Source organism: Chrysemys picta, chromosome 1 (assembly GCF_011386835.1).
Source record: "Chrysemys picta bellii isolate R12L10 chromosome 1, ASM1138683v2, whole genome shotgun sequence".
Classification (NCBI taxonomy): Eukaryota; Metazoa; Chordata; order Testudines; family Emydidae; genus Chrysemys; species Chrysemys picta.
The window spans coordinates 119,067,159-119,092,415 of record NC_088791.1 but is presented as its reverse complement, the minus strand read 5'-3'; the positions used below and the strand labels follow the sequence as shown (position 1 = coordinate 119,092,415).

Here is a 25,257-nt window from a genome sequence, read left to right as displayed (position 1 = left end):
CGTCCACATCCTGCCTTTCTTCCTAAGGTGGTCTCTCCATTTCACATGAATCAGGATATATTTCTCCCAGTCTTCCATCCTAAACCACATGCTACTCGCCAAGACCAGCGTTTGCATTCTTTGGATGTACGCAGGGCCCTGGCTTTCTATATTGACCGCACAAAGCACTTTAGAAAGACGATGCAACTCTTCGTTGCAGTGGCCGACCGGATGAAAGGCTTACCGGTCTCCTCACAACGCCTATCCTCCTGGATCACGTCTTGCATCCGGACTTGCTATGACCTGGCCGGTGTCTCAACGCCGCACCTCACCGCTCACTCAACGAGGGCCCAAGCTTCCTCGACTGCCTTCCTGGCTCAAGTTCCGATCCAGGACATCTGTAGAGCTGCAGTTTGGTCATCAGTCCACACATTTGCAGCTCACTACGCACTGGTACAGCAGTCCAGGGACGATGCTGCATTCGGATCAGCGGTTTTGCACACAGCAATGTCTCACTCCGACCCCTCCACCTAGGTAAGGCTTGGGAGTCACCTGATTGGAATCGATATGAGCAAGCACTCGAAGAAGAAAAGACGGTTACTCACCGTTGTAACTGTTGTTCTTCGAGATGTGTTGCTCATATCCATTCCAAACCCGCCCCCCTTCCCCACTGTCGGAGTAGCCGGCAAGAAGGAACTGAGGGGGCGCCGGGTCGGCTGGGGTATATATCCAGCGCCATGAAGGCGCCACTCTAGGGGGCTCCACAGCCGACCCGCCGGGTGTTGCTAGGATAGAAAATTCTCCGACGATCGTGCACGCAGCGCGCGCACACCTGATTGGAATCGATATGAGCAACACATCTCGAAGAACAACAGTTACAACGGTGAGTAACCGTCTTTTGTTGTTTTTTTTGTTTTTGTTTTTGTTTTTTTGTTACTTTAGACTGGCACCCTACCCACACCAGAGGATTCTCTGTGTCCTTCTCTCTGTCCCGTACGCCTAGGACCCTTTGTAGCACACCCTCATCTTCTCCCCAGAACAACAGGGTCTCTGTCACCTCCTTCCCACCCCAAGCTATTGAGTCTCTATGCCCCTCCTTGTCTGCCCAAAGGGGCTGCTGTCCCTCACCCTTGGATTGGGAGGGTGGCTGGCAAGTGGCAATTATTTCCTTGCGGGGAGACAGAAGGAGGCTTTTTTCTTCCCTTTGGCTCCCCCTGCTGGGTAAGTGTGGCACCGCCTCCATCTATGTGCTACGAGCCATTCTCAGCTGAGAGCAACTTGTCTGGCTCTGGGTCAGTGTCTAGTACCTCCCCTATGCTAGAAATTCAGATACTTCTTAATAGGGTCTGGGCTAAAGCCAGAAATGAGGGGATAGAGTCCCTCCCCAATCTGCAGGGCAAGGAGTGAGCAATAATACCCACCCTCCCTGCCCCCCACCCCTTGGATGGGATGATCTGAGGGGCAACCCACTGAAGGGAGTTGCTTGTGCTGTATGTAGGAAAAACCTGCACCGGGGACAATCTGAGCCTGAGTAAAGATTCAAGACTGAGTGCTAAGAGACAAATTGCAAAGCACCCACATTTTTGCCCACATGCCTGCTGCACTGATAACTCACCATGGGCTGGGTGTGTGTGTCAAACCTAGTTTATAACGACAGGTAGGATCTTAAAGTGATTTATGTACATTAAATAAGTCTCACACCACCCTAGGGTCCTATTATTTCCGTTGTTTTCTGGCCCTTTTGCACTGCAGCCGATAAGAGAATAATTTATTCATACAAGAGGAGTCATCTCACCCTCTACTAAAATGCAGCCACAGCTGCAGTGGAACATGGCATCTGTTGAATAGCACACAGCACCACTAAACAAAATTTTAGCACTGAAGCATAGATACCCCCAAACACACATGGATTATATGAAAGTATAAATCAGGCACATGCACTTGTATCAGCACAGAAAAATGCACACATCTTTGAAAAACAGATCCTAAATATGGTTAGTTGTTATTAATATAGATCCAAACATTAAAAAAGAATAGAAGTGTCCATACAAAATAAAAAGGCAATTCAGGTTGAAGAGCGTCACAGCAACTGCTTTACATCAATGCTGTCATTTCTCTGCAAATTCACATGAATATGAAAGCTGCTTTGGCAGATAATCAATACTCTGAAATTAGCATGGTGGAAAGAAGATCACTGTGGAGCAGGATCCCTTAGCCTAGGGAGCATAATGTATGTTTATCCTGAAATACAATCTACAGGACAGTACCCTGTCTAACAACGTAAATAACAAAACCCAAGACATTGTGACTTCGCTTGAGTGCTGAGACACTTAGAAATGCTCTTCTTTAAGGGATCATTAACCACAGGGTTATGATATGCTTTGCAAAATTCACAGCATAAATCCCCCCTTATTTTTATTATTGGTGGGGGCTGAGCAAAAGCTGTGCCAAATAGTCCCTAATAGGTATTTTATTCAAGTTTTAAATAGTATATTTGTATAGCCTCAACCTGGAAAGTGAGTCAAATTGGGTCCTCCTATTTTTTAAAAAAGTGTTATACATGAAATTCTGTAGTTTCTTTAGGCTATTCTCCACCTCCCATTCTAATAAAGGGATGGAGGTACCAAGAGCAAAATTAAGATTTTTTTTTTGTATCAGCAATGGTTGGTTTTAATTAACATTTAATCTGTATTTTGAGCCATACATTCACATTGTCCTCATTATAGAGATAGAGATGTAACCAAACTAAGCATTTATCCCATTTTGGAGAACAGTTAAGTTAGCTAGTCTGACACTGTTGGTTCTGTTTTCCTCAGCCCTGCCTGTTAGGTATTTCAGTCAGGCAATTCAGAAAAAAAAAGATGGATATTTTGTAGCTATGGGGCCACATGGAATTTGTCAAGAAATGATTATGTAATTGTTATTCTAAGATAGCCCTGTCTTTATTTAGATCTTTACTTTAGATGCAAGACAAGTTTCTTGGCATCATTGCAGCTAGAAACATAGCTATGGGCATGCCATGGTCATAGTTGGGACATGCTACCCATCTCAAATTAAACCAAGGCATCAAGCACAGTTGCTTAGTGCTGTTAAATGCCAATGAGCCACAAGTAGGTTTAGCATTTATATCATTAAAACATTCCATCATACAGTAATTGTTACATTCAAACAGCATTTATATTACAGTAGCACCTAGAGACAGAGTGAGGCCACATTGTGCTAGGCACTGTACAAGCACAGAAATGGTCAGTTCTTGGGCAGGAACTATCTAAGGGTATGTTTACACAGCAAAGAAAAATCTGTGGCTGGCTTTTGCCAGCTGACTCAGGCGTGTGAGACTCAGACCCTGCAGGGCGGGAGGGTCCCAGAGTTGGGCTCCAGCCCAAGCCTGAAAGTCTACTCAGGAATTAAACAACCCTGCAGCCCAAGCCGGCTGGCTGGCACGGGCCACCCAGGGGTTTTCCTTTGCTGTGTAAACATTCCTCTTTCAGCCTTTGTCTATTTAGGGTAACAGAAAGATGGGAAGTGAGCTGTCTAGAGTTACCCAGTAGATCAGTGACAGCAAGGAATGGAATATAGGCCTGAGTCTCAGCTGAGTACCTTAACCACTGGACCACACTGCTTCTTTGATTGCTGCTTGTAAAATGTGTCAATTAAGAAATTCGGTTAAATACCAAGATGATATTAACAGTAGCAAGGGGATGCCTACCTAAGAAATGCTTGTCTGACAGATTTAATACAAAAAAAGAGCCAGGTGGGTGAAATATCTTTCCAGTTACACAAAGCTCTGTGTAGCTCAAAAGCTTGTCTCTTTCACCAACAGAAGTTGGTCCAATAAAAAATATTGCCTCACCCACCTTGTCTCTCCAATATCCTGGGACCAACATAGCTACAACATTCCAAAGATCTAATACAAGACACTCATTCCAGACTCCATATGCTCCACTATGCAATCAAGCAACACAGATAAGAACTGCAGTGTACCTCTTCCTGCAAGCAAAATGGTATAGAATATTTTCTTCAAAGACGTGGCAGTTAAAAGATAAAAAGACAAACAATTAATAGAAAAAAGTACTCATTTATTCAAGGTATGACAAGTGTATTTACAGTATTCATCTGTTCAGGATAGATCTGTTAGTGAGCCTTAACGCAGCAATTATAAATTACATTTAAAAGAGGAAATGTTCCAAATATGTTTCTGTTACAGAAGATACATTTTTGCAATGACAGAAACACTTAAGGCTAAGGAGTAGTTTTTACTTCTTCCCCACCACTTACAGGTACTTGGCAAAACCGATGTTTGTCTTTGAGACTATGTTACCTTGAGGGATACAGACTGCTAAATGCTACACACAATGTTGTCCCCTCTCAGTTGAGTAGTACATTTGTCAGTCTCATTCCTGACCAAAAACCGAGCACCACTTGTGCGGATACTTGATGTAAAACTGTGAATTCAAGTAGAAGTGATGTGAATTGCAGACCTCTGTGTTTCACTGAAGGGCTGAGAGATCATGGAACAACAAGACATTGTCCCATCTTAAAGATTTTGTCCAAAGTTCTTGTGGAAGAAGGTTCTTGGCATAAGTTTATCAAGCAATTTTCTTCCAAAATGACTACAGAACAGTCATGTGGTACAATCCAGCTTTTGCACTTTAGATAACCTTTTAGAAGACAAGAGTCAAGACCTTAGCATTTTTCCACATCTATTGTAAATGAAGTAACATTGTCTGATTAAATAAAAAAAGGTTACTTGATTCCCATGATGCAGACTAGTATTTCAAGCCCATTTGGTTGTTCAGAAAGTAAATTATTTCACTAGTGTTAGAAAGGTGTTGCTTGAAACAGAACAGATACACAGGGGCAATTAAAATTGATTCTTCTCTTGAGGTAGGAGCCACAAGTCATATTTAGTCCTGTTTGTAAATTAACACACATGCCATCAGGAATATAACAAACCAAAAAAACCCCCCCAACCCACAACCAAGTTCTTTCATTATTAAAATTAAAAAGCCATAATGCGCACTGACTAAACTTAAAAGATGCACTGGGCTACCAGGCTATTGCCCTATTCATTTTGTTCCCAAAGTGTTTTGCATTTTACCTTCCACTACCTTGTTCCCCAGAAGAAAACAAAGTAAATAATCCATGGTGATTTATACATCTACAACTGGAAAACCCACCACATATGCAAAGATGTTTTTAAACTACGTACTTCCAAAAATGTATATTTTGTATGTGATGGCTTATCCCATCTTAAAAACATTATAAAAAATTAGTTTGGTATTTTCTAACTTTGCAAAAGAATCACTTATTAGATTGATGAGACTATAGCTACTTGAGTCAAAAAATTCTGAGAAACTGCTAAAGTCAACGTTTGCACAGATACAAGTTACTTGCTGCTCACTTTAGATGAAAAATACTATGAATCTAGATTTATTGGAAAAGCATGTTAGACATTCCAACAAAATTAGAAAAATCACTACTCGCACTTTAATATGCAATCTTCAGTTATCTCAATTTAGGCCAAAAAAAATTATAGTCCAGATCAGATACATGCTCTAAGATGCCTAATTGCTTTCATGATTGACGGGATAAATAATTTAAAAATGACTGAAATAAAACAGCAATTAAGTCATATAAATAGACACTCAGACTGGCATTTGTTTTTCAGTTAGATTTGTTAAATTCAATTTTCCAGAAACTCTTACACACAGAGTTTAAAGTTTTCATTTTATTACTGTAAAAAATAAGATTTGTAACTTGTAGTCCTATGGCAAAAAGAAGCATGGGCTTCCAACTATTTAAAAACATGTTTCATATTTGAGTAGGGTATATTTCACAGGGTTTGTGTAAAACCAAATGTATCATTTCATGAACTAAACAGGATATGCAAAAGTTTATTCAGTGACAAAGAGCTACATCCTCATCTTGATGTGCACAGGTAACATGAGTCAAGAAGAAAAAAATCCAAAGGAGTGTAAGTCAGTTTCAAGAGTTCCCAGCTCAACTGTACAACTTCGGAACCCATTGCATTTTTAGACTGAAGTTAGTAAAGATTGACCTTTTGCATATTCCAAAACTGAAGGCAAATCCAACTTACATTTGGCTCTGAAACATGAAGATAACAATGAAGTTTTATTTTAGCCACATATTTACAAAAAATGTTTACAGTAGAAGTGTAGAGGGGTTTCCTTTGTTGTTACATATACTTAAAAATGATTATCCATCTTAACTTTCATGCAAGAAAGACATCTTTTGTTAAACAACAGGTAATATTTTTTGCCCCCCCCCCCCTTTTTTTTTTTTTTTTGGATGTGGCAGGTGGTGGGTTGGGTAGGTAGGAGGGGAATGCCTTAAAAATAAAGACCTGTTCACTCTACCAAACCTTCAAAATAAGGAGGTAAAGTACAGGCACCGTTAGTTCCATGAGGGTTCACTATGTTTAGTATATTTTCCAAAAACATTAAAAACAGTCTTGAACAGTTGTAGCATGGGTTATCCCATGACTTTCACCTCTTCGGTTTACTTCGCAAATTCTTCGAGTAGCTTGTCTCAGAAGCATGCTTGCTGAGCTTCTTGTCTAATGATGTATTTTGTAGACTATACATTTTAAATTAAACTTTTATATAAAGAATGTTACAAGCTTTTCCTTTGTTCACAATTTAATCTTTGTGCTGAATATTCTTCAAAAGCTTTATAAATAATACAATAAATTTAGAACCAGCCTTCTGCCCACTTGTCATTATACCATGTTGTTGCTTTCTCCAGCTTTATCTACAAGCTGTAGGAGAGAAGAGACAAAAAAAAATTCTTTAAGTTACTTGCACATGTATGCATGTACATTCAAAATGCTATCTCAGAAATATAAATTGGTACTTGTGCGCATTTAGTAGGTGACTGAAAATGATTATAGTCAAATAGTACTCACCAAGGTCTCATGAGATTTAAAAATTTGTAAACATCAAAAATACCTTACATTGCAATTTGTGTTTCTGCATGATATGTTTTTCATGGATATTAATGGTGCAACATGAAAATGCAACAGAATGAAAACATAAATTAGAAAAATGCAGGTAACACTGCTAGCTTAATGGCCAAAATAAAATAAAATAATTAACTAAAAGAAAAAAATATCAGCCACTCATGCATTAACAGACCAAATAAGATATTTCAACTGACCATTACTGTGGATTCTCTTCTGAGCCTACGTAGGCTTTGAATAAAACATTAACAATTATCTTTTTAAACAGGATTTAACCCAATTAAGATCAATTTATATATATAGGTAAGATCAATTGCTGAGTGGAACATTCAATTGATCATGGATCATGAGCCAGACCTTGGCCTGGGACTGTTAGACTACAACATTCAAACAGATGAACTTGAACTTTAAAATGAATCAATCTTTGCAAACTGGACTGTGTCTGTCTTAATTGTACAGCTTCTGAATTTTACAATGTATGTATTAAATGGCAGCTTTCAAGACTAAGGTTAAAACACTTACAATTACAAATTTCCAAATACAAAGAGACATATGCACAGTACAAATCCTAGGTTATCATCTTGCTGGTGCTATTTGCCTCTCTCCTATTCCCTGGTTATTTCGTTAAAAGAATGGCAAATGTGAAAAACACAGATCTCAGTAAATGGCAAAACTTATCCCAAGCATAGTGGACCCGAATAAGTATTAATTAGATAAATGATTATGTATCACATGAAAGTTTATGGATCCGTTTTCATTTTACCATATAGTACAAAATAATATATCTAGTCTATTTTCTTATTATACCTGCATTAACATCGACAAGGCTCTACTTCCAGCCATCAACATGCTACATCACGATTGTTCTTCTGGCATTATGAATTAGCCTAATGAATTATACACACAGATCTCATTCATCTCATTACTAATATGGTACCAAAGGACCTACACAAAGGATGCTGGGGCCTAGAGACAGTTACTAGGCATATTCTTGACTCACCTTGAAGGTCTATGCAAATCTTAAAGAGAGCAATTTGAAATTACTCTGGGGCTTTTTTATGTTTAACTTACGCAAAATTAAGTAGATCAAACATAAAAACCTAAATCGGAATTAAAACCGCTCCTAATTTTATTTTTGACCCAGTGGTGCACACGAATAATGGAATCTCAGATCATTGGCATTTGTAACATGCATATGTAATTCAAAACTTGAATATAATGATGCAGGGATAATCAGCTATAAGTGTCTCTACTTTAGAGACTTCAGTGGAAATTAGTTTTATTTTAATCTCTTTAGGATTGAATATGACTCGTATGGTGCAAGAACTGTACAAAATGCATACACAGTAACCATTTATTGTTCTATGACTATGTGCATAGTATTTCTGCATTATTATTTGCTAAATCTACAACCACCATGGATTGAACAAAAAGGTTCAAACTTAATTTTAAGTAGATGAATACTTACCGAGCTTATACCAGGTAAATTCAAGAGATATCCAAGGACTGGCACTCTTCTAATAAAACCAACCACCACAGGAAAGAAACCCCTTTAAACAAAAAGATTCTGAAGTTACGTAGGTCCAACATGACGTGATATTATTCCTACATATTAGACTGGATGAAGGAATGAGTTATTTGAAATGAGATTGCATTAAAAAAATTACTTGTAGCTTTTTAGTAGAAAATAAGTTCTGACATATATATATGGGATCTACTAATTCAGGAGGGGAGGGAGAGAAAGAAGTGGCAGGAAAAAATACAATATTCAAAAGCTTCCCCCCCGCTTTTTAAATGTTTTGAAAATCCCACCCGATAGAGGTAGGATTTTATAAAGTACCTAAATGAGTTAGGAGCACATTGAGGGTCACTAGGGCCAGCAATCCTAACAATTGGAGTACTTTTGACAATCCCACCAATATTAAGTAGAAATAAAATACATTTCACCAGTTATTTTTATGCCCAAATATAGGATTAAATTATTTCAGAAGCTGACACTATGGTACATTATGACAGATGCATGGGCTGATTTGATGTTTTAATGGGAAAGAAATTCTCACAATGTTTAAAGTTTTGGGAAACTTACTGAGTAACCTGGGACTCCCATTGCAGATTACCAAAACTGGCAATTTAACAAGTAAATAATTACAAAAACAAAGGCTGTACCATTAAAATACCATCTGTTCACTTGTTTTGACAAGTTTCTTTAATCTATTTGATAGTTTTTAGTATATCATTAATGTAGTGCAAATGCATTTTATAAAGTAATGAAGGCCTCAGTACAGCAGTCATTTATTAGACATATGCTGAGAAGTAGGAGTAGAGCTGTTTGAATAAATTCTCAGATATACCGATTAGCTATGTGAGAACTTGTGAGGTTCTACTGTAATTCCAATGGGGACTACTAAAGCAAATTTTAAAAAGAAAGTTTATATAAAAAGCTATGTATTTGGCCAGTTATTTCCTGTGGGGTTTTTTTTTTTTTGACATTTTAGACTGATGTGTGGAAGAGAGCTTATTCTTCCTATTTGATTCTGCAGGAGACACCTATTTTTTGATACTGTACTGTGTTACGGAAGTCTGCATGATATAACAAATGCAGCACCATGGTGGAGATGGGCTAAGAAATAGCAACCACTTGTTTTAGAACAAATTTTAGATTTACCAAGTGTCAAGAAAAGAGTTAAATTAAAGATAAGTGGTTTTATGCGCCAAAGGCTTTTAGGTTTGAAAGTAAGACTATGAGAGCTCTTTAATGTCTCTTAGTTAATAAATAATCTAATTGTTCTCCTTTAAAAGATTGTGGTAGGACTCGGTGTGCATTGACTTTAGCCAGCCACTTCATTTCTTTGGAGATTGTTCTTTCATATATATTAGACTTCTGTCACACAGCAAGCACTGTTGAGGTATGAAGTACCACCACGGACAACATTTCAGATTTTTCTTACAATGTACTTTGCTGCTTTTAAAGCTTTCAAGTGTACCAAAGCAATTTTTCTTGCTTCAAAGTGGCTGATCAGAGATGCAAATAGCACATTCAAATAAACCATTTTAATGCACTCAGTGAAATAATTCATATTATTAATAAGGCTATGATTTAGTCATGGTATTTTTAGTAAAAGTCATGGACAGGTCACGGGCAATAAACTGCCCAGGGCTGCGGCTGCTCTGGCCGGGGAATGCTGCCCCGGGCTGCAGACTGCGGCTGCTCTGGCTGGCTGGACAGAGAGCACTGCTGAGGCCAGCGGACTGTGGCTGCACAGGTTAGCCAGGGACCACTGCCAGGGTCACAGAATCTGTGACAGACACGGAACCGTAATTATGATTCCCTAAAGATGCGATGAGGTACATATCAACATGTGCTTTTACAACTTTAAAACAAAATGTAAGAGTCAATTTACAAGCGACTAAAGCAAAACTGCCTCTTTGTTAACATACCAATTACTGAAGGAAGTCTTAGATCAATGCATAACCATTTGCAAAACATTTGTGGTAATACTTTGCAAGTTAAGGATGAAATAACTTGGACGAACAAAAACAAGGAAGATCTAAGGATGGGACTTTTTAAAAGCATTCTGCTTTTGACATAACTCACCTCCCACTGAAGTCAAAAATAAAAATTCCATTGACTTCAGGAGGTGCAAAGGTAGGTCAATATTGAGCACTTTTGAAATTCCCAACTTAAGTGTTTAAATATAGGACTATATATCCAACGTTAGTGAGTTAAAGATATTATGATCCAAATCACACTTCCTTTGACTTCCACAGCAACTGCATTAATTTTCACCTGCCACTGCAGCACCATGGAAAAAGCTTTAGTGGCTACTATACTGAGTCATGAGTCTGTTAAATAGTTCTGATTTCATCAGAAGTTCAGGGTTAAGTTCAAAAAGGTCTATAGTGTCATCTGTGTGACATTTTCCTCTTTCCCTCCCCAAAGGATGCGGATTTCAGCAAGTCAGAAGTGATATGAAAAAAAATGATGAATGGCTCTCCTTATGGGAATGCTAGGCACAAGTATGAAACTTACTATATATGAATAATGATTTTTCAGATTTACATAACTCACTTTTGTTAACCATATAACAAAATGTTGCTCCATTTAAGTGATTATGCTAGGCATAAGCATTATGAGACATAAGGTGATTGGATAATGAAAACAAATCTGTTTTAGTTTCTGTTTCTCATACACTAGCACAATACCCAAGGTTGCAAACACTAGAAGGAAATGTTCAATAAAATGTGGGTTTTTTTCAAAAGAACATCGCGTTTCTTCAGATTTAAGCTAGGTTTTTACTGGGGGTGGTGGTAAATTAGACAAAGTCCACAGTTTAGGCCCAAAGGACATTTTGGTTCTTTAAAAAAATCCTTGCTTGATTGGGGGGTGGGAAGAGTGTGAAATTGTCAAGTGCAATTTTTCACACATATGAAACAATGTAACAAATATCAAACGGATTTAGGCAATGTTGATTTTAAAGTATCAAACTAGTACACATCAAGTTCCAGGTTGCTACAAATACAAATTAAGGATCTGTATAAATTATAAAGTGTGCTTAGAGATGAAATTTCAGTTTAGTAACTGTTGTGGAAGTAGTGAATGCTGCCAAATTAGCAAAAACATTTCCTCCTAATAACAAAAAGATACCAGTGAAGAACCCCATTTTAAACAAATCTTACCTGAATAAAAGGAAAAATCCATACATTTCGAGGATCATTCCTATCAAGGGCCAACCAATGAGAACTATAAGCACACCACCCAAGAAAAAGACTGTTGCTTTCATTTTGTGTTTTTGGAAGAAGAATCTAAATGTTCTTTCTAAACCAATAACAAAAGCCAAGCCAGCCACAAATAAAACCTGAAAGAGACAGAGACAAATCCAATAATGAATGAGAGAATATATTCCAAATGAATTTAGAATTTTACAAATGTTTAATAACCATTCTACAAAGCTGGAAACATTATGATGTGGAAGTATTCACCTCAACCCCTTGTCCGTCACTGTTTGTAAATTAGATACACATAGGGTGACCAGACAGCAAATGTGAAAAATCGGGACGGGGGTAATAGGAGCCTATATAAGAAAAAGACCCCAAAATCAGGACTGTCCCTATAAAATTGGGACATCTGGTCACCCTAGATACATAAATCATCTACATTACAAATATAACCATGTTAGGAGTCTCTATGACGACAGTTATCTCCAAAAATTAAGGCATGTATTTTGTAATGTAGACATGACCCTAATCGTGTCCCTGGCCAAGGCTGTCTAATAACTTTTGGTGTACACAAGCCTTAGTAAGTGGCAGGTCATATCTTGCTCTACCTTGGCAGTGTTTCTTTAAGTCACTGACTCACCATCCATAACTTGTATTTAGCTGTTGTGGATCAACATAATGCATGATGTTTATAGATATTTAAGCATATTCATTATAACATAATGGGAAGAATTGAAGATAAAGTATCAGTCTTGATGCTCCTTGTTTTTCCACTACATCTCAGCTTTGATATTAGTTTATCAGTCTATCACTGTTGCAGAATAAATGCTACTCACTCTGTTTGACCAAGTAGTCCCACTGACAACAGTTGGCACTCGGCCATCAGTGTCTAATTATCTTTCTCTAATCACAACTACCACCTGCCAGTCTGAGAACAAACCCTACTAGCTAGAGTGAAATATACTTGAGCTGCAAAACCCTCAAAGCCACACCAACTACATTTTAAAGGAATAAGACACATGTACTAGGTCACTTTTGCTCTTCTACTCTCTTGTTGCATCTTTTCCTCTTCCTGGTATCACTCCACTTTTTTCCTTTCCTGTAAGGATAGTGTATCTTTTCTTCTTGTGTTGTCTTCAGTTCTGTTTACTCTTTACTTTCTCTCTAGCTCCCACTTTATATCACTTTCCCTACACTGAGTTATTTACCTCCTGCCCTATATTTATGGTTTTTCCTTTTGTATCCCAAATATTTATTTTATGTATGTTTTGCCATATACAAATTCTCTTTCTTGATACTTTGGGGGGGAGGGGCTTCTGCAATTATACCCACCTCCAAGTATCTATTTTGGGACTTTCATTCAGTGAACAGCTTCCACATTTGCCCTGCTGTCCCTAGCTTCCACAAGCAGTAGCAACAGAGTGAAGATGACTTAACCCCTGCTGCCCACAGGGTTCTGAATAGCAACAATTGAAAAATGACAATCCTCTAGTTAGTTTTCATCTCCTGCAGATGGGCAAAGCTGTGAACAGCAGCGGAAGCACTGGAACTGTCAGATTTAGAAAGGCAACATCACATCAGTTAACTTTCCCACATGAACTGAATATAATCTATTACAAAAGCAAGAAATTTAATTTTTTTAAGTGAAAACTTAAAACTGCAGAGGATGAAGGCATTGACTAGTAAAAGTTCCTACTCACCACAGACAAAAGGTGTTTTTTTTTCAATTTATTATTAGCAGTTTTCACTTAATTATACTTCCCTACCTCAGAAAAGTGTTAAGAGGCTAAATTTGTTAGTGTTTACAAAATATTAGAGTTCTTAGATGGAAATAAATATGCAAATTCTATTAAGTTACCTTACATACAAGACTGTAAAAAAGGTGTCAGAGGGCATGTCTACGCAGCATAGAAAATCCTGTGGCTGACCTGTGCTAGCAGACTCAGGCTCACAGGGCTTGGGCTGCAGGGCAGTTTCATTGCTGTGTAGACTTCCGGGCTCGGGCTGCAGCCTGAGTTCTGGGACCCCTCCCACTCCACAAGGTCCTACAGCCTATACTCCAGTTCCAGCCCGGAAATCTACACAGCAATGAAACAGCCCCACAGACCAGCCATGGGTTTTTCTTTGCTGTGTAGACCTACCCATGACAGTCAATCTGAGAAGTCTAATGTATAGAATCAGTGGCACAAGCAGCTGCAGCACAAGTTTCTTCACTGTGGCTGACTCAGTGGTACCATCTTTAGAGTGATTGGGGGATTGGTTTAACTTTCAAAGTCAGTGGAAGTTCAGCACTTAAGGCATTGAACATAATCTCTCTTTTATACCAGATTCTGTTTTATTCAGTATAGCAGATTTAGATTATATCTCAGGAAAAGCTTCCTAACTGTAAGAACAATAGGACAATGGAACAGACTCCCTTGGGAGATCATGGAAGCTCCTTCACTGGAGGTTTTCAAAAGGAGGCTGGATAGCCATTTGTTTTGGATGATTTAGTCACAACAAATTCTGCATCTTGGTAGTGGTTAGACTAGATGATCCTTGTCCATTCTAAACCTAGGGTTCTATGATTCTATTTTCCAAGGTTCAGTTTCCATTTGATAACAAAAAAAAATCTCGAAGGGGAACATTTAATACAAATGCATCATGTACTTAAAATACTGTACCCTTCCATGTCGAAACTATGTGTATAAACTAAAATGTGAACACTTACATTTCCAATAGCCAAAAGTGCTTTGTCAAAAAAGAGAATCATTCCAAAGAAAAGGAAAAACACACCAAAGCCCGTTAATCCCATTCCAATCTCTGCAATACAAAATTTTTAAAAAAAAGGTTAGTAAAAAAGTAGCACCAATGCATACAAGTATAAGAAAATTTATTTCACAAATTAAGAGTTGACATGAATAGGCTGCAGAAATTAATGTAAAATGTGGAAACATTTAGTTCCTATCTTGATGTGGGGGGGGGGGGGGGGGGAGAAGTTATGGCCATAGCAAATTCTACCTATTTAAATTGTTATGAGCATGGAAAATAAAACAGGGTCCTGCTTCAAGAAGTTTTCAGATAGAAAGCTTTAAAATGAACTGTTATTTGTCATAAATGTTGTGATTTTAACTACCTGAGACTTCTTTGATGATGTGATCTAGAAGTAGTAAGTGTATGAAATGTACTGTATATTGTGCAATACATCACTAAACTAGAAGTTACATATTGAAATAGAGTTCGGCATATAAGCACAATTGTGCATGTGTACATCTGAGTTCTGTAGATGAAAATAAACACAGTTTATCATTGATTTTGAGTGACTTGTTAGTAAATCAAAGTTTGAGTTTTTAAAATGATAGTTCATTAGACATGTTAGATTAAACTGCAAGATAAGTTTCAGTAGGGATGCCTGAAGATCAAACCTACAAGATTCTTCTCTGCAACAGTGATCAAGATCAAAAGACAAAGGGCTGCAAGTTTAGGCCTCATCTAGACTGAGGTTTCTGTGAAGTTCTCCTACATCTGTCTTAAAGAGCAGCAAAGCATCACCAGTCCTAGCACTAGTGTAAACCAGGTGACAATATTTTAATCACAATGGATATGTCTATACCGCAATTAGACACCTGCAGCTGGCCTGTGCCAGCTGACTCACTTGGGCTAAGGGGCTGTTTAATTGCAGCATGGAGGTTCCTGCTCAGACTGAAGTCTGAGCTCTGGGGCCCTCCCACCTAGCAGGGTCCTAGAGCCCAGGCTCCAGCCCAAGCATCTACACTGCAATTACAACAGCCCCTTAGCCCAAGCCCCATCAGCCTGCATCAACAGGCACATTCCAGCAGCAAGTTTTTAATTTCAGCATAGACATACCCAGTGTCATCTTATCTTGGTCAGACAGCACAGGGGTAAAACCATTGGTAGCTTATATATTCTAGCACTTCCATTTACTAGCAATAGTAGAAGATTTCACAACTCTGTGTAGCTATATCTACTCTGGTAGCAGTTAACGTCCTTACTTTTGTGAGCTCATCTCTCAATATTGTTTAACACCATTTGATATCCAAATTATATTTCTGTGGACTTGTAACAGTACATATTTTTAAAATTTGCTTTATTTTTCATTTTGATTGCAAACAGATTCAAGATCTAGTTAAATTTACACTACTATTACAAGGATAAGATTATTAGTTTAGATGTTCTGTTAAAAGATACTGTAAAAATCCACTCCCTAATCTGATATTCAAAAAGTATACACCCATATTTCACTGTAAACTTAAATATATCAAATATCAATTACTGACTGAGGACTATAATTGGAATCTGTCCTCTTCCCCAACTCCATTCAGACTAGCAAAGGGAAACATCATGGATGTCCTTATCAATTTGAATTCTGAAAAGGAGATGAAGAATCAACCACCACCAGGAAGCAGATCTTGAAAGACGTACCAGACACCTGTTAGCCGTAGGACTAAATATACTAGACACAGGCTGATAAGAGATGAATTCCTGAACATACTGCACAAGATGCAGTGACAACACCTTGGTGAGAAGAACAGACCAACCCTCAACAGCCGTTGCAATTACTATCATTTTTTTGTTTTTTAAGTAGATCGGAAGCAGGAAGCCTGCCAAACAATCAGTGGGACTACAGCACGATCACGGTGCTAAAGGAGCACTCAAGGAAGACGAGGCCCTTGAGGTGAAGCTAAATGAATTCTCTGCATCGGTTTTCACTGCAAAGGATGTGAAGGAGGATTCCCACACCTGAGCTATTTTTTTTAGTTGACAAATCTGAGGAACTGTCCCAAATTGAGGTGATCAACAGAGTTGGTTTTTGAACAAATTAATAAATTAAACAGTAATAAATTGCCAGGACCAGATGATATTCACCCAAGAGTTGTGCAATTTCATATCTGAGTGCCTTCAGAACTACCAACTGTGGTATGTAACCTATGGCTTAAATCAGTCTCTGTGCCAGATGACAAGGAAGACCGCCGGTGGAAGGCCAATTTTAAAAAAGGCTCCAGAAGCAATCCAGGCAATTACAGGCCAGTAAGCCTGTCATTTTAATACCCAGCAAATTGTTTGAAACTACAGCAAAAAACAGAATTATCAGACACATAGATGAACAGGATATGTTGGGGAAGAGTCAACACAGTTTTTGTAAAGGAAAATCAGGCCTCACCAATCTATTAGAACTCTTTGAGGGAGTCAAGAAACACGTGAACAAGGGTGAGCAAGAAGATAGAGAGTCAAAGGCTTTCTGAAAGTCTAAGTCCAAGGTCCCTCACCAAAGGCTCTTAAGCAAAGTAGGCAGTCATGGGATAAGAAGGAAGGTCTTGCCATGGATCAATAACTGGTTAAAAGATAGGAAATAAAGGGTAGGAATAAATGGTCAATTTTCACAGTGGAGATGGGTAAATAGCAGGTTCCCCAAGGATCTGTATTGGGACCAGTGCTATTCAACATATTCATAAATGATCTGGAAAAAGGAATAAGCATTGAGGTGCCAAGGTTTACAGATGAGACAAAATTAGTTAAGATAGTTAAGTCCAAAGCAAACTGCAAAGAGTTACAAAGGGATCTCACAAAACTGGGTGACTGGGTAACAAAATGGCAGAGAAAATTCAATGTTGATAAATGAAAAGTAATGCACATTGGAAAACATAATCCCAACTATACATACAAAATGACGGGGTCTGCATTAGCTTCCTTGAGTCATAATAGATCTTGGAATCATTGTGAATAGTTCTGTGAAAACATCTGCTCAGTGTGTAGAAGCAGTCAAAAAAGATGTTAGGAACAATTAGGAAAGGGATAGATAATAAAATGGAAAATATCATAATGTGACTATATAAATCCATAGTAAGACCATAACTTGAATACCGAGTGCAGTTCTGGTCACTCCATCTCTAAAAAGATATATTTGAATTGGAAAAAGTACAGAGAAGGGCAACAGAAAGGATTAGGGGTATAAAACTGCTTCCATATGAGAAGAGATTGAAAAGATTGGAAATGTTCAGCTTTGAAAAGAAATGACTATGGTGGATATGACAGTGGTCTATAAAATCATGAATAATGTGGAGAGAGTGAATAAAGAAGTGTTATTTACCCCTTCACATAACACAAGAACCAGGGGTCACTCAATGAAATTAATAGGCAGCGGGTTGAAACAAACATAAGGATGTACTTCTTCACACAATGCATAGTCAACATGTGGAACGGGATATTGTGAAAGGCAACAACTTTAACTGGGCTCAAAAAAGAATAAGATAAATTAATGGAGAATAGCTCCATCAGCAGCTATTAGCAGCAATGGTCAGGGATGCAATCTCATGCTCTGGGTGTCCCTCAGCCTGTAAGTGCCAGACATTGGGACTGGATGACAGAGGCTGGATCACTTGATTGCCTTGTTCTGTTCATTCCCTTTGAAGCATCTGTCATTGGCCACAGTTGGAAAGCAGGATACTGAGTTAGATGGACCATTGATCTGACCCACTATGGCCGTTTGGATGTTCTTATGCAATTATACATTGTTCTTTTGGCCTGGTTCTCATTTACACGAAGGGCCCTTTACACCATTCTGGCCATCAAAGAGGTCTTAAAGTGGGCATACATTATATTTGTACTCACTTTAAAGGCTTTTTACACTGCCAAAGCAGTGTAAAAGAGCCTTAATGTAAAGAAAATCTGGCCCTCTGCCTTCTGTTTTTAGTAGATTCTGGTTTTGTTACCAAGGTTGCGTCATGACATGCAGTTTGTTGGCTTATCAGATGTGTGCTACTTGTATAATTTTACTTTGGATGTTTGCAGTTCACTTCAGAAGTCGGAATGCAGCACAATTTTAATTTTGTTGCTTATAAACCTACCAGTTTTATTAAAGGATACACGAACAATTAGATACACTTTCTCAAAATTCAGTCTTCCAAATGGTGAGTATGGCTGGGACAACTTTTGCTTTTTGAATTAGAAGGTAACTAACGCAGGGGCTGGCTCACCGGAGACATTTGAAAACACACTGTAAATAGCAACAGAGGGTCCTGTAGCACCTTTGAGACTAACAGAAGTATTGGGAGCATAAGCTTTCGTGGGTAAGAACCTCACTTCTTCAGATGCAAAAAGAAGTGAGGTTTTTCTTCATGCATCCGAAGAAGTGAGGTTTTTACTCACGAAAGCTTATGCCCAAATAAATCTGTTAGTCTTTAAGGTGCCACCAGACTCTTTGTTGTTTTTACAGGACCCTCTGTTGCTTTTTACAGATTCAGACTAACACAGCTACCCCTCTGATACTTGACACTGTAAATAGTTACACACTGAGCTCCCTAGACCCCTCACTACTAGGGCTGCTCGGACTTCAGTCCGTGTTTGGCGTATGAAGCTCGTCCGAGGGATCCCGGGTATTGCAGAGGCCGCCGGCGCACGTGTCCAGCGGGAGGGAAGGGCGGCCAGCCGGAGACGAGCGGAAACGACCCTGGAGCCGGCCGGCAAGACCCTTCCCCGCCCACAACAAGGGTGAAGGGGATTCTCCCCCCGCCCCAATCTCTTCACCTGCGAACAGGAAGCGGGAGGAGAGCGCGGCGCAGATCCCGGCTCCCGGAACAAAGGGACAGCGGCCAGGCGCGCTCGGGCTCATCCCCGAGCTGGACGCCGCCCGGGGAAGCGGCGTCAGGATCGTGCCGCTCAAGACTCCCCCTCCCCCAGAGCCCCCCCTGCCAGCGCCCCCCAGCAACCGCCAGCGCCCCAGGAGCCCCGCCCGGAGCCCCCAGCCGCAGGGCCGGGCGGACGCTTACTCTGGGTGTCGGTGAGGGAGATCATGTTGGCGGCGAGGCCGGTGGCGGCGGCAGCAGCAGGGAACTAGGGAGGGGGGAGGTGACTGGAAGCGGCGGCAGAAGCGGCCGCCACGTCTTCCGGAAACACGCAGCCCCCGGCTCCTCTCTCCCCGGCACCGCCCATTGGCGGAAGTCGGGCCAATCAACGCCTACTTTGTTCGCTTCCCTCTTGCTGTCGTCGCGGTACGGGAGCTCAGCCGGACCAATCCTAGCGCAGCGCGCTCTGTGATTGGCCGGGAGGGGCCGGAGCCGGCTGCGGAAGTTGCGGCGGGCTGGGAAAGGGAGGGAAGAGCGCGAGCGGGCGGGAAACCGAGGCGCTACCGCCGAGAGTGAGAGGTGAGTGCGGCGGCTGCAGGCGGGGTGGGGGCTTAGGACGGACGGACGGACGGGCTGAGCCTAGCGCGTGGGAAGGGCCGGGTGGGTTCACGTGGGGATGGGATAGGAGGAGTAGGGGCGGCGGTATCAGCCCATCCCTTCCCACGTGCACCACGCAGGGCGGGAGCAGGGGAAGGAAGGGTAAAGGGAGGGGCAGGGATGTAGGGGCAGGGCGGGGTATCATATGTGGGGCAAGAGCTATTCAGTGACTGACTAAAACAGAAGCTGAGGAAGTTCCCTCTCAGCGCCCCCCTCCCCAAGCATAGAGGTTTAGGGCTAGAAGGAATCACTGTGCTCATCTAGTCTGACCTGTGTAACACAGGCCCTGACTTTCAGTTTTCCCCAGGGGTTTTCCAACCCCGCTCTACCCAGAGGCCCTGCCCCCCACTCCACTCCTTCCCCTAAGGCTCCACCCCACCCTACCTTTTCCTGCCCCAACCCCAGCCCTACCACCTGAAGCTCCATCCCTGGTCCTCCCCCTCCTGTCAGTGCCTCCTGACCACTGGCAGACAGCTGATCATGGGGGGGGGGAGAGGAGGGAGGGTGTATGCTACTATTTTTTTTTCTGTGGGTGCTCCAGCCCTTTGAGCACCCGCTGAGTCGGTGCCTATACTGTGTAACATAGAACCATAGGACTTCCCTGGATTAATACCTTTTTTTGGTGGTGGTCTTTAAAGCGGTGTGAATGTCCAATATGCAAAAACACCCCCACCACTTAATTGCTAAATAACAATTCACTACCTCCAGCTTCAGTAAATTCTCAGCTGGGTTGGATAGGCATTGTCCACCTAGTCCTCACCTTCCCTTTTTTGTGACTTGCCATATATTCGGTCTGCTGTTGGCTTTAGCTATCCCTCTCCTAAGGAAATTCATCAATGAATCACTACATGAGCATTCTGGTACAGTTTGCCAGATGCACATTTTCCATATAAACATCCTCTACTCAGCTGAATCATCTTCTGTCTATACTTAGCCTATTTGAGATGTTCAGCTGCCTCTCTCTACAGGGTGGAGCATGTAATTTAACACTTTCCTTTTCTTTTAAAACAATTCTTTATCCTTGGACATGGTCATTAAATCTCTTGACATGATGATATTCCTGCACTTGCCATACTCCTCTTATTTGCTGTTGACTGATACTTATGTTGAGTTAGTTTTAAGTACAGTAGAACCTCAGAGTTATGAATACCTTGGGAATGGAGGTTGTTCGTAACTCTAAGCAAAATGTCATAGCTGTTCTTTTAAAAGTTTACAACTGAACAGTGACTTAGTACAGCTTTGAAACTTTACTAGAAAAAAATGCTACTGTCCTTTTATTTTTTTTTTGTAGTTTACATAACACTGTACTGTACTGGCTTTTTTTGTCTCTGCTGCTGCCTGATTATGTACTTCCAGTTCCAAATGAGGTGTCTGGTTGACTGGTTAGTTCATAACTCTGAGGTTCTTCTGTATGCTTTTTAACTTTTGCGAGCTTGAGATCTTTTTTCCTGTGCGTTTTAATGAGATCCTGAACATCTCATCTCGCTTTTTTGTTGTTGAATTATCTAACGCAGCTTGATAAGCCGCAGCTTGCTTGTGAAGCTAACCTTGCTTTAGTTTATCTAACTTTAAGCTTTTTGCAGTGCTTTACTAACATCATGGTTCTTTTTAGAGTTTGACTCTTCTGAGGTTTTATTTTGGAAACTGGGTGGCAAGTGAGATACAGAGCTTGTCACCTCTAGACTGCTGGCTTAAATCCATGCAAGGTTGGTAAGTGAAACCAGTCACTATCTGAAGATTGTTCAGTGGCCTATGTGAAATGAGTCAGTAGCCTTTGTTCAGTTCCTTAGTGTCTGCATTAGAGAAAAAGGAACTAATAATTGGTGCACTGATTGGCAGCATCAGCACAGAGGCCAAGGACTGAATCATGATGAGCACTGAACTTTCTCTCATAGAGGTGGATGCTCAGTTTAACATTGGCAGGGCATTTGTAGGGATGCTTGCATTGCCACCTGCTCATTCTATTCCTGTCCTTTGGATAAATTAGGTACTCCAGTCTACAGAGCTGCCAGCCTGGTAACTTTACTAAGGACTAAATTCACTTGCATAAAAAATTAAGGAAGGTTATCCCCTTAATGCTGTCAATTTCAGATTCAGGAACTTGTGATCAGATATAGTGGATTCTGAACAGTGCCACCTGTCCTATATAGTAGATAGCTTAATCTTAATATTTTCTGAAATGAGTAATCTATGCAGTAATCTGATTTTGTCCACGGCAGAGCTCCTTTCAGTTATTATGACTCCATATTCTGACAAAACCAAGTATTTTAGCTGGATCTGTTATTTGTTCCATTCATCGGTAATGTTGTTATCTCATGATCAGTTTTTAGGCAGTGACAATAGAAGTCTGCTGGGGGATTTTTCCTTTTCCTCTCCCCAAATCAGTGTTCCTACTGAGGTAACGGAGGATGTCTTATTTTTATGTTTTATGTTTGTATTACTTTCTTACTGTAATACAGTGAAGATATACTGTAATACAAAGAATATCATTCACAAATATTTATTAACTTAATATATTGAAGAGTTTTTTGCTGCTGTTCTAACTCCTATAGAATAACAAACAAAATCCCATAAGTCCTATCATAGTGGTTCAGTGCTTTTTAGCAGGTCACTATGTAATTAATTCTAAGATTCTTATAGTTGCATTTATGAATAGTCAGCTCTCTGTTTTGTTGCGCTAAAGCATGTGACTATGTTTTGATAGCATGCTCCAATTCCTATTAATGGGGATGACAGACTTCCACTGACTTCTGTGGGACTTGACTCAGGACCCAAATTGGCAGAACACTTACCTTGAAAGTCTGGCAGTGTGCTAGGGATCCTGTCATTGACCTCTCCCTGTGAATTAATTTATTTAAATTAACATCAGTGTGTTTTTGTTGAGGGAAATGTGTGATGTCCTCTAGTTGGGATTGTGAATACTGACCGGATCTGAGAAATTAGTACAAAACTGGATCGGTATTTAGCAAACAGTGGAATTACAGGCATATAATTTAATGTAATATATTCAGTGTGATTTTACAAGAAAGTACTAAATGATGTCCAGTTAATAAGCTTGGCTGTTTTGTTATTAATGCCATGGAAATTATGGAGGGTCTCTTGGTCGTTTCCCTGCTAGAGGAGGATTGCTCTATATGATATATTTGTATAATGCTTTGTCCTGTGTAGCTTGAAGATATATCAGCTTATGGAATTTCCCCCATTTCTTTACTACAGTCTAACGAATTTATAGAGATTTTTAATAAAATATTTTAATTTTTTTAGAGAGAATTGCTTGCTTAAGCAACATTTATTAATAAAGGACGGGTCCTTTCAACTTTGAAGATGACAACCATTTCAGGTAAACCAAAATTAGGATGGTAACTGTTCATTCCACCACCATTTAACTGGTTTCATCAGATTTGTTAGAAAACTCTGTCTTCATTGCTTGTTATCTCAACTGTATGTGTTTTCTTCAGGTTGAAAATTATTTTAATTGCTATAATATTTTAAATCACGTTTTCCTCCATATTTCATTTTGGACATTTTTTCATTTCTCTAGCTATACACACACAAGTTTGTAAAAGCTTTCCTGGTTTCTAACAATTTCAAAGTGGTTTTAATTTTTTTTTTTTTTAAGGCATCTTTCACAGGCCACTAGTCTGTAACATGGACTCGTTCCTTAGGGTATTTTGGAAGGAAAACCTCCATGTTTTGTTCTGTTTCCAGAAAATCTGCAACGAGGATTTTTGATACACAGACTTACTGTAGCTGCAGTGCATGAGAACTATCATGGTTGCTATTTTTGGATCAAAGCATAACATTTTTGAAAAAATATGTTGGTGTAGTTTTATCTAAACTCTCTCAGAAATATTGCTACATTCATCTAAATAATGCATGATCTAATTTAGTCCATTAAATGGAAAATGCAATGAAGCCACATACTGAAACACTTGACTTCAATTCACACTAGTGTGCTTAGACACAGAGAAGCAAATTTATATCTTAGGCTGTACTCCTAAAAAGCTGTGACTTCTGTGCTGTGCTCGCAAACCTATGCAGAATTCATGCTCTGCAGATCTTCTGCTTCTAGACCTGAGGAGGGACATATCAGGACACAGGGTAGAGTTGGGAGCGTGGTCTATATATTTTAGCTCATTCCCCTATCTTCCCCTGCTTCCATCTTCAGTTCACTTTCCTCTGCTGGAGTTAATGTTGTTCCTGATATGAAGACTTTTCACTGTGCAGCTGCACAGAGTTTGTGCACTCAATTTGGAATATTTAAAAGTAGCATGTTAATGCTATTTTCACGGTGCTAACATGCATCCCTGTGTACTAAAAGTGGTCGAGGCCAAATTTGACTATAGGATCACAAGATGAAAAAGATCTAATTATATCACACTGGTCCCATCAGTCCTTGAAATCTATGAATCTGAGTCCATTCCTGTGCCAAGGTGGATATAGTCTCTCAGAAGTTACACTATGACATGATTTTTCTACAACAACCAAGGTAATCATCCATCATTACAGTGTGGCAGACTTCTCCTAAGCTGCAGCAAAGAAGAGAACAGTTGTGGTTTATTAATATATTTATATGGCATTTTACACCTTTAGAGTGCCTTATTAATATTAAATATTTTAAGTTCTGCAACAGGCCTGTCAAGGTGCTAAGTACTTGCTCCATTTTTCCAGACACTCTTGATTGTAGATTGGATTGCTGTCAACCACTGGATGCAAAATGTCTAATGTGATTTGAAGTTGTAATTAGCAAAATATGCATGTTACAATGTTGTATTTTTCTCCCTCTCTCGCTTCAGTGCTAAAGGAGGAGCTGGTTTCCACTGATAGTGAGCTGCAGGCAGTAGAGATCCAGATTCAGGAACTTCTGGAAAGACAACAGGAGCTTATTCATAAGAAGACAGTGTTAAAGAATAAAATAAAACAATTTTCAGAAGATTCAGAGGCTGGGGAAAGTGAAGAAACTGAAACCTCAGCTGAGGCATGGAACAAACAAGGTTTACAAAATCAAATTAAATTATTTTCATCTTTACCATTTAATGTGAAGAATGTACCAAGAATTATCAATGTTGATGAGATAATGAAAGTTAGAATATGGTATTTTGGCCCACCTGTGTTTCACGAGGAGTTGCTTTTTGATTTCCATATGGATAATTTTATTATTGTACCATTTCCTTTTGCCAAGAAGTTTTTGATGTTGTCTTGGTTGGTTGGTTTGCTGTACGTTTTAATAGATTGAAGCTTATATTTGCTTGCTCAGATATTCCTGAATACTGAAGTGGGCTCTGCTGGGCAGATTCTTCTAGGAACTGATTTTCATCAGTTTTCTCCATTGCTTGTTATGGAATCATAATTTGGGAACTT

At 39.7% G+C, this 25,257-nt stretch overlaps 2 protein-coding genes across 4 annotated transcripts in view; one reads left to right on the top strand and one right to left on the bottom strand.

Annotated features, from left to right (window-relative positions):
• Positions 1-4,037: 4,037 nt before the first annotated feature.
• On the bottom strand, positions 4,038-19,659 carry LOC101931308 (vesicle transport protein GOT1B). Its single transcript, XM_005296596.4, has 5 exons — positions 19,444-19,659; positions 14,388-14,479; positions 11,639-11,817; positions 8,430-8,511; positions 4,038-6,760 (listed from the first exon to the last, which is right to left on the bottom strand). The coding sequence occupies exons 1-5, from the start codon at positions 19,466-19,468 to the stop codon at positions 6,722-6,724; spliced, it is 417 nt and encodes a 138-aa protein (XP_005296653.1). The 5' UTR covers positions 19,469-19,659; the 3' UTR covers positions 4,038-6,721.
• Positions 19,660-19,692: 33 nt separating this feature from the next.
• Positions 19,693-25,257, top strand: part of LOC135975780 (ATP-dependent DNA helicase Q1-like) — a 39,438-nt gene continuing 33,873 nt past the window's right edge. The window contains exons 1-4 of one of the 3 annotated variants that reach the window (XM_065568159.1): positions 19,705-19,818; positions 21,509-21,602; positions 23,161-23,236; positions 24,693-24,890. In XM_065568159.1, the coding sequence (XP_065424231.1) occupies positions 23,221-23,236; positions 24,693-24,890 (214 nt within the window). In that variant the 5' untranslated portion in view covers positions 19,705-19,818; positions 21,509-21,602; positions 23,161-23,220. Of the gene's footprint in view, positions 19,819-21,508; positions 21,607-23,160; positions 23,237-24,692; positions 24,891-25,257 lie in introns of all 3 variants that reach the window. The other 2 variants (XM_065568146.1, XM_065568150.1) reach the window with 2 other exon arrangements.